The sequence below is a fragment of the Apium graveolens genome, chromosome 2 (genome assembly GCF_009905375.1).
Source record: "Apium graveolens cultivar Ventura chromosome 2, ASM990537v1, whole genome shotgun sequence".
Classification (NCBI taxonomy): domain Eukaryota; kingdom Viridiplantae; phylum Streptophyta; class Magnoliopsida; order Apiales; family Apiaceae; genus Apium; species Apium graveolens.
In genome coordinates, this window is record NC_133648.1 from 233537300 (window position 1) to 233548047 (window position 10748).

Here is a 10748-nt window from a genome sequence, read left to right on the forward strand (position 1 = left end):
TAGGTGAGCATAATGACCTAAACATGGTCCCATTATCCATTTGTGAGGTCCCGGCACTTTCATCCTTTGTTGTATACTTTGTGCCCATTACAACCTGTTTGATCAATTTCCCAAGCGCTAAGCCCATCACCTTCTTTGCGTAACGCCAAGACCCAAAATTTTCCTTTTTTTGGCCTACAATGAACCTATAAGCCATTCTGAGTTGTAGATGTCCTCTAAGTCCCGTACCTTGGCCTTTTATTTACTTTCACTATAATGGGAATAGGTTCGCGATTGGCTTACTCTGCTTTGCACTTTTGCAGATGTCGGGAGAATCGGCAGCTATTAGCTCCCACCACTTATCCACACATGAAATTAAATCTTTGATTGATCTTTCGGATGTTAGCTCCACCCCCTTGGTCTCTTAAGGTACTGTAAGCGCCCGAACCCATTCCAAAGTCGTAGTATTGAATCCTGAACGTGCCTTGGTGATGTCAAAACCAAAATCCAGCCATTATCCAATGAAGACCTTGATGTTGAAGCCTTAAACTGGACCACATCTGAAGAAGCTGAGTCAAACTCCTTTTCCAACGACTCATCTGTTCCTATCCAGCCATCCACCCAACCACTTGAGCCTTACGACCCCAACGACGAGGCTTCGGAAAGTGAGGCCAACTCAGTTGCTTCCAAGAATGTAGATTTGATTTGTGAAAACCTTGACACAACCATGAATGGAGTCAAGCTGGCCAACCTACTTGCCATCATAGAACCTGGATGTCAGCTTGTTGGCCCTGCTAGAGTTGAACATTTTCATAGGTTTGAGAACTTTGGACCTGAGAAAGCCATACCTGGAGCCGTTATGTCAGCCTATCATTTTAGAATGGGGATAACCATGCCCTCCACCATTTTCTTGTCAAGGTATCAGAAAGATATGATATCTGCTCTATTCAGCTTACCCCAAACTCCTACCGAATGGTTATGTGTATGTACATTTTATACTACACTGAATTTGGTGCCAAACTCACAGCTGATGAATTAGGATATTTTTACCAGTTGAAGCCCTCAGGAAAAAGCTCTAAGAGTTTTTATCTTGCTGGTTGGGGGGTTCATGAAGGTAGGTGCATAGGTGGGAACAAAAAAGGCATGTCTGGATGGTAAAAGCATTTCTTTTATTGCTATGACTATCCAACATATAAGAAAGATTTTAACTTGAACCCAAGTAAGTTTCTATTATCTTTTTCCACATCTTAAACTTTACTCCAGCCCGTAGGTTCCTTCTGATTTACATTTGATAAATGTGTCAATTGTATGTATATGTGTGGATACTCCTATTATGACCATCCTTCAGGGCAAACAACTTAGGCGTGCCAAGAAAGCTCTTGTTCTTTCTGCATCCCTTGGTGATGGAACCAGTTTTCACTAAGAAAAACTTGAAAAGATGTAAATTTATTTCAAGAGGTTCAGCAAGTGAAGCTGGAACCTCTCATATCATAGGTCTTTATTTGTGTTCTATTTTTTCTTTTTGTGTTGTACTTGCTCTGCCATCTCTTATTATCATTACACACTTTCGTACCTACTATTTTCATCACCTGTCTCTTTGCAGAAATGTCTACTGGTGTTTCCTCCAGCATTAAACAGACCATTAAGTTTGAAGATCTTTTTCAAGATAACAAGAATCCAGGTCCCATTCAGGCAACCCTATCTCCAGAATTCCTCACTCTTCCTTGACTCTAGATAAATCAGGCTCTTCCTCCAAACGAAAGCTCGCCCTTGTTGCTCCTGAACCAGCCAAAGCTCCACTCTTAAGATCCCAGAAGAAACCAAGAAGAGGTGTTGCTTCTGATGAATCAAGGAGGCTCCATGTATTTACTGAGATGCTGCAAAATCAGGTTCCTGAAGAAACCGTCACCCAACCGGATAAGATCAAATTCATGAAGGCTGCACCTGCAATCACCCTGGCTAAGCCTATTTATGCATCTTAAGCACGGGGAATGGATCACTGAAGTTGCTCATGTTGATCAAAGATTGGCAGAAGAGGTGCAACAATTGAAGACCACCCTCAAGGCATGAGATGATGAGAGAAAGAGAGCCGCTGAGACGCTAAAGAAAATAAGGAGTTCAGAATCCAAACTCCTAAAGGAAAAAGACCATCTCAACAAAACAATCAACACCATAGAACAGGAGAAGAAATAGGTCGCATCTGATTACGCTAGAAAGGTGCATGAGTTGGAGCTGAACAAGACCAAGCTCGAGACTGTTACAGATGGATTTAAGGCCACTCTCCTAGATGCGAAGAAGGCAATGTATAAAACCAGCTGGGCTAATGGCACCAGAGATTTATGAAGTCTACCATGAAGGTATTTCCTGACCTTGACTGGGCCATGTTAGGTGAAGATGTAACCAAAGATGCTGAGAAGATCAGGAAGGAGAAGGTTGTGGAAGCTTACAAAGCAAAGTTGGTGGCACCTGATGCCCCCTATTTAGAGGTTTAAGCTTCATCCCCCACTATGCAGGTTAAGGTATGCACTAATGACCCCCCAGTTGGTGAACCTTCCATTGACGTCACCATAGAGATGGCCATTGATGCAGCGGCCACCCCTTGACTCTTTCGATCACGGTTAAGTTTCCTTCCTTTTTAAGGACCTTTTAAAGCAATTTCTCGAACTTGACGGTGCTTTGCATCAAGACTTATTATGGATGAGGGTGTGGGCACCTCACAATGCCTCACCAGTGGTAATGCCACTAAACCCCCTTCCGCGTACTGGCTGCTTTTTAATTTTATCAACGTACTTTTTGTTCACTTATGCTTTCATTACTATCTTTCATGCAATGCTAAAGTAAGTAACATACATGCGTAGCTTAAGGCCCCTAGGGCAACATCTAAGTTAGAACCTGTATACTTCTTAATCCCTAATCATAGGTCTGAGTTGCATATACCTTAAGCTTACCCTATCGACCTACTATTTATAATAATATCTTAGACTTTGACTTACATAGGACTTGCTTAACAGTCTCATTAGGCCTTACCACTCCTTTAACTTTTTAAATGATTTTCAATTATATTATTTCTTTTTAGTTGGTTAGGGCATACTTAAACCTTAAAACACCCTTTCGCATCTTGCGAACTATGTTTTCTCCAACTTAGGATATTTTAATGAGTGTTAACCAAAAACAACTTCACCCTTGTACTAGTGTCTTTTCTCAAAATTAACCAGTTCAAGCTACCTTTGATCTCACCTACCCCCGAGTTACTTGGGTTTGGGGTCCATAACACACACACATCATATATATAAACCTTCTTATATAACAATAATATATGCAATAACCTTACCTACCATAACCATGGATCACAACAGTTCAAAGTATGTCCACAAGCCAACCTTATTTATTACAACGTACTAAATCCCATATTTATTTATCTTACAACTGGAGTAAAACTTTATTACAAACTTTCAACACAACTAAGCCACATATCTTCCTCTAGCTTTTTCCATTTCAACCTGGAAACGTAGCTCGCACACTTGACTGAGGATCTTCGCTACCACTAGTTTCCTTTTTAACTGGAAAAGAACATAAACAGCTTTACAAGAGTGAGCTAACTAGCTCAGCAAGTCATAATGATAGTCACTGAGATTAATAATGATCAATTGAAATCATATAAGGAATCAAGTTTCCTGATAAGCAATGATTAGAATTTGATATTCACTTTCATTTTTAAAAACCAAGGTTAGGCTGCTGATCAGTCACTCACTAACCCCGAGCAAGGCTCCGCTTTGCTCTATATACTGGATCCAAGGAACACATTGGCCTATCATGACCACGAATCTGGTCCGACCATGAATCTGGTCCATATTTAAAAACAATATAATTCTATAATAATAGCATGATAAATAATGTAGTTTAATAAACTGAACCATAAACAACATTTATTTTGAAGCATAGGGTGATTCACAATACCCTGAAGATATAACAAGGTAAAAAGGAAGATTGACTTTCAATCCAGGTAGAAGACCAAAGGTTCAATAGTTACAAGGATGGGTCTTTTGTTATACAAGGCATAAAGGTTCTATGTTGAGCAATCTCATATTAAGAATCAGTATATGGTAGATATGTATTTGTGGAGTAGTATCATATGTATCTAGTTCTTATCCAAGAATTCAATAATCAATGGCTTACAATAAATCAGGCTTGCAGCTCAAGATCAATAAGAATCAGGGTTTCGGGTAAGTACTTCAAAGTACTTACAATATAGAACATGAACTATTTGGAATATTGCAACATAATGAAGAGAGTTCAAAAGTACTTGCAATACATTACAAGAAAGAGCAGAAGCACTTGCAATTATACAACAAGAAAGTTCAGGGACACTTTCCTTATCAATTCGCTTTTACTCTACTTGCACTCGTCAATTAGTTCCCACTCACTGACCACTTATTTTCCCTTTCTACGTCTTGCTTCCCCTGTAAAACATCACATGTCTTTATTAATACTACTTCCCATCTCATTCTATTCGTTACAAGCTTCTATATACCCTTCGTTTCACCCAAATCCGACGTATAGATTGAAAGTTACAGCAAAAACCATCAAACAATGCACATATAGTCATATTATACAACAATCAGATCACATATAGCAAATAGCACATAAGATATTCAATCCAAATAATTTTTCAAAGAAGATTTGGGGTTAAAATGATTTTCCAGGTATTTAATACGAATTTTTTAACATTTTTCAAAATTAAAACGGGTCTCCGAATCATTTTATAATTAAATAATAGGGTTCGAACACCCGAATCTGACTTTTAAAAGATTTAATAATAATTATCGAGCCTTGAAATAATTTTAAATAATATTTTAAAGCTCGAAACTATTTTTCAGAATTTTTAAATCAAAAGAAATAATTAAATCTAATTAAATAATCAATTAAGATTAATTAATAAATAATTAAATTAATTAATCAATTAATTTTAAATTAATTGACCAATTAAATAATTAATCATTAACTAAAAAAAATTAATTAATTAATTAATATTGATTTATTTTTGAATTTATGAATTATTAAAATGAATTTTGAAATCAAAATAAGTAATTAAAAACAAATTTTAAAAAAATATAATCCCAGGGTGTAAAGTGTAAGTTTTTAAAACTTTTTGGTCACAAAATAAAAATGTAACAGTTGCAAAATTGGGTATGAAATCTTAAATTTTGGAAAGCAACGGGGGTTTAACTGTAATTTACCCCCATCGTCATCTTCTCCGACGACTTCACCGGCGGCGACATCGCCGGCCGGCCATGCATTCCAGAACTGCACCAAAAGCTGCAGAACTCAAGAACAACATATCAGGAACACAGTTATGTAGTTGTTTTAACTCGAATCACCGCCAATCGCCGGGAAAAGCTGCCGGAAACAGACGAACTCGAGTTTTCCGGCGCGGCTTTCCCGGAATCATTTGGCCTTGAAACTGGTATCATTCAACTCATCTTTTCACGATCTATCTAGTGGTATAAATCAATTCAACTAATAACCCTCGGATCAAAAATGCCTAAATTCAATTAATAACATTCAAACTACTTATAAACCCTAATTTTAAATCAGAGAATCAAGCTCAATTTTATATATGTTATTGAACTCCAAATTCATCATATAATATACCAAAATGACCAGGATAAAACTATCTACATGATTCAAGCATCAAATCACATAAACCACATCAATATCAAAATTCCTCTTTTAATCATTAAATAATTTAAATTAAAATAAAATAAATAAGAAAATAACCTTGATTTCTACACTGAAATGGATGATTGATTATGAAAGAGTTTTTCGAGAGTTTCGAATCGGTATATGGCACGCTTGATTCTGAATTCAGTAATGCCTTAAAATTTGAGTTTGATTTTCAAGAACACGATGATTAATAAGGGTTTTCTCTGTATTTTCTATGTTTTTACTGATCGATTATGAATATGCGGATAAAAGGAAATAAGAAATAGGCTATTTATATTTACGGAATATTAATACGTGATGGATCGTATTGGATCGAAAAATAAGTTACTTAACCGCTAAGTAACTGCAAAAATGATCTGATTGGATAATGTTTTGGATAACTCTCAACCAATTTTGGATAATTATCAAGACCAGGCTTCTTATAAAACACTTTATACGAAGATAATGTTATCGAAATGATTATCGTATCGAAAATTTTGCGCCGGGACGCGCACGGGTCAAACCGTAATCCAGATTGAAAAAATCAAAACATGGAAAATGTCTGGAATAATCAGATTAGGTTAGAAAGGAGTTTTCGAAGAGTTTCGGGTTGTAAAAATGTAAAAACGGTTGAAGTTGGACGATTCCTGGCTTTATAAAATGGTTTTGTAATTATTCAGAAAATAATTAATAATTTCATAAATCAATATAAAATCATATAACAATCTAAAAATTACCAGAAAAATACCAAAAATATCTATATTTTATTCTGGACATAATAAAATTAACATACTTATACTTTACCATATATAAACATCCACATATCAACACCAATCATCAAATAATTCACCAAAAATCACATAATAATCACATAATAATTATTTATTGATAAAAATAATTACACGCTATGTCCCATATATTACAATAACATTGATTATAAATTCTCTTAAGTATTTTTTCCTCTAAGAATCCGCTTCTAAACCTGGTTATCTAGCTACAAACGCAACCCTGACTTTTACACCACCCATTCCTTTCAATACCTAACTTATCCTCAACGAAGCTACTCAACAGATACCAAGTCTAGGTTACGACCTGCTTAATATATACTTATGCTTACAAGAGCCCAGTTACTATCTTGTAAGTCCAAATCGTTCCTTTTATTCTGACATATAATGCAAGAATTGAGTTAACATAATTTTTCTTTCTAATCCACAACTTCTTTCTGCAAAAAATAAACCTACAAATTAATCACGCTTAAACATCCATACTACAGGGTTGATTATTGAGCCTAAATCAAACAAAATTGGAATAATCATGAGGTTCTATTCTATGGTACTTATGCATACCTATGACTTTGTTACAACTTATACGATGCTATTTCTCTTTACAAATAACCTATTAAACGCTAGCTTATATCCCAATTCTTATGCAAAGATTTCAATTGTATATAATTTTCTAACTTGTCCATTTTTTTAAACTAGATATAATGGCTACCAAAATTCAGGCTCTAGCACATAAAAGCACCTACCATAGTTTTATCAGGAGCATCCATACAATTTGGTAGAGCTAACTAGATGTACACCAAGTTCTTGACTTAGTGTAAACCAGTGTGATATTAGTGTTGTCTTAAAAAAAAGGTAAGTCAGCGAATTTTATATTTTGAGCTTCACATTTGAAGTACCTCATCAGGAAAATACTTCCAGCTGAAGCTACAATATGATCATAACACATAACATTAAATCTAATCTCGTTTACCCACTATTACTTGCAAAGATTTCCTAGAAATTACCTAAAAGGTTTCTCTAACATATTTTAAATTAATTATAAGGTTCCACAATGATCAGTCACCTTATTGAGATTTTTTCTATACATATAATCATATAGTACTTAACAAAACAAAATAAATAACATAAAGGATTAGGATGACCTCACTTAGCTTTTCTACTACCTTTCATAGTCCTACGAACTCCACTAATCCTATTCAAATTCCAATCCACATTTCAAGGTTCTTATTTGAACTTGAACTTACATCCTCGTAAGTCCTTGAACTTAACAACGTCCCTGTAAGCCCCTATTCCCTGTGCAAGTACCTCGCATTCCGACCATACTTATGCAAAACCTCACAGGATCTATACTAGCTCAGCTTCCTTGAGATCGACATGCACCTTTGGAAATCCTATATACTCGTATTTTTCATACAAACCTATCCATCCAGGTTCACAGACCCAAGAAAACCTTATTCAGGAATCGAACATTTACTCAGATTCATCCTTTTCCCAAATATCAACAGACATGTTTTTGTATAAGTAACGCCTTACTACCCAAAGGAAATCACGTAGGCTGAAATATTTTGGGTCTTCCCATGTATAAACCATACATCCCATATATAAACCATATACATTTTAGTACATCAACCATATACCTTCTCATCCAGTTACGCAACTCTTTGCGTACATCTCACCTATTCCAAAAAGTATATTTTTTCCGAGGTTCCTTTGTGCTTCCACGTCATTCACTCGATAAACCAGAATCATTTTGAGGTATGTACCCTTAGACACACCTCCACATAATATATGTATCCAATGTATAAAATTTTTATAGTATGCATTCATACAAGTCATATCCCATGATTATTAGAATAATTACCAGAAAATTTAAAATCTACCAGATTTTAACAGCCAAAATCATATATTCCATATGTCCATTACCCCTTAGTTCTTTATCCTTAATTGATTAAGGTGAAGAACTATATCAGGTGAACCTTATAGATGCCAACCATCCATATCTACATTTAAATTTAACCAAACAACATAAAACCAAAATATGTGAACTAAACTTCATTTTTTTATTTCAAAAAGAAAAAACAGGAAATCCTATCGGTGGGGTGTACATGCACTACCCCCCGAGCCTACCAAAAAAATCAGCTATCATACTGAATCTGAACCTATCATGGCAACTACAACTAGTAAGTTGTTTTATTTTCCTATGCCTGAAAGAGGCCTACTTGAAATAATCATCAAATAAACTATATTGATAATACCTCTTAAGGTGTTCAGCATTCCAAGCCCTGTGAATCAGGTTCCCATCCAAATCTTTCAAGTGGTACGTTCGTTTCCACATAACTATTTTGATGATATAAAGACCTTCCCAATTAGCACTAAAGACACTGTGTCCAAGAGTCTTCATGTTTGGCATCATCCTTCTTAGCAATAAGTCCCCAAATCTTAAAGGTCGAGCTCGAACCTTCTTATCAAAATACTTCCTTGTCGGCTGTTGATAAGCTTCCAATTTCAGCTGTGAATTCTCACGTACCTCTTCCAACAGATCCAAGTACAAACGATGATTAAGTTCATTATTGTCCGGATTATAATTCTCTCTTCTGAACGAACCTGCTTCAATCTCTACAGGTACCATTGCCTCACACCCGTAGGTGAGTGTAAAAGGAGATTCACCTATTGTGGTTCGATGTGTGGTGTTATAGGACCATAACACCCTAGATAGCTCCTCTGGCCAACACCTATTGCTCTCCTCCAACTTTGTCTTTAAAGGATGCTTTATAATCTTCTTAATGGCCTCTGTTTGGCCATTACTTTGTGGATGGCACACTACCAAGAACCCTTTCTTTATGTGAAGGTCTTCACATAACTGCTTCATCTCTTTACTGCCAAATTGTTTCCCATTGTCAGAAACTAGCATGTAGGGTACTCCATACCTGCATACAATAGCTCTAAATACAAATTCCTTGAGCTTTGCAGCCGTAATAGTAGCTAGTGGTTCAACTTCTGCCCATTTAGTGAAGTAGTCTACTGCAACCACCGCATATTTTACCCCACCTTGTCCTTTGGGAAGCTCCCTAATTAGATCAATCCCCCATACAGCGAAGGGCCACAGACTTGTAAGAGGTTTTAATGGCACTGCTGGCTTACTGTTGAAGTTGGCATACCTCTGGAAATGATCACAGGACCTCGTATAGAGGTAACAATCTTTCTTTAAGCTAGGCCAATAGTACCCTTGGCGTAGTATCTTATGAGCCAAGGAAGCTCCTCCTTAATGGTTCCTACAGATCCCCTCATGAATTTCTCCCATAAAATATTCACATTGTTTCCCTGATATGCACCTTAAAAGTGGCTTATTGAATCCCCTTTTGTAGAGAGTTCCCTCATAAACCACATACCCAACAGCTTTGTATTTTAATTTCCTTGCTTCTTCCTTTCCATCTGGAAGAATTCCCTTTGCTATGAAGTCATAAATAGGACTCATCCAGGTTCCTTTAGCCGTTACCTCAACCGCGGCAACTTCCATTTTACGAATGCTTGGTTGCTACTGCACCTCCGATGGAATGAATCCTAACAGGGTAACTTCCTTTTCCGAACCCAACTTTGCGAGAGCATTGGCATTTGAATTCTCTGACCTTGGAATCTGCTCCAAATGAACCTCTTTGAATTTTTTCATCAATTCTTGGGAGTACCTTATATATAGGTCTATCCGTGGACCTCTATCTTGGAAGCCTCCTCGAATATGCCAGACCACAAGCACTGAATCACTGTAATTATTAAGATTCTCTACCTTCATTTCTAAAGCTAGCTTCAGGCCTGCAATTAGAGCTTCATACTCTGCATCATTATTTGTTACATAGAAATCAAAATGAATCGCACTTTGCAGCCTGTGTCCTTCTGGGCTCAACAGTACTACACCTGCACCTGCTCCTTTACTATTCACTGCTCCATCCACATATAAGGTCCACCATGGAGAGCAGTTTTCCTCATTCTGGACCTCCATTTTCTGCTAAAGTGCACATTCATTTCCTTCCACATAAAAGGTTTCTGAAAATTCTAGAAGAAAAACAGTAAGGGCTTGCCCTTTTATGGCTGTTCTTGGCTTGTAATCCACGTCAAATTGACCCAACTCTATAGTCCACTTTATCAATCTCCTAGAAGCTTCCGTCTTATGAAGAACCTGCCTTAATAGATATGAGGTACACATCTCTACCTTATAAGCCTGAAAATATGGCCCGAGTTTTCTAGATGCAAGTATCAAAGCATGTGCAAGCTTCTCCATGTTGGTGT

At 36.6% G+C, this 10748-nt stretch overlaps 1 protein-coding gene across 1 annotated transcript; it reads right to left on the reverse strand.

The window, feature by feature from the left end:
* Window positions 1–10002: 10002 nt before the first annotated feature.
* LOC141697749 (uncharacterized) lies at window positions 10003–10461 on the reverse strand. The gene has a single exon (XM_074502280.1). It carries the CDS (start codon window positions 10459–10461, stop codon window positions 10003–10005), a length of 459 nt encoding a protein of 152 aa, XP_074358381.1.
* Between the last annotated feature and the right edge of the window lie 287 nt (window positions 10462–10748).

Bases quoted from the DNA above. Each gene is read 5' to 3' on its own strand.
- LOC141697749 (XM_074502280.1), bottom strand. From the start codon at position 10,461: ATGGAGGTCCAGAATGAGGAAAACTGCTCTCCATGGTGGACCTTATAT.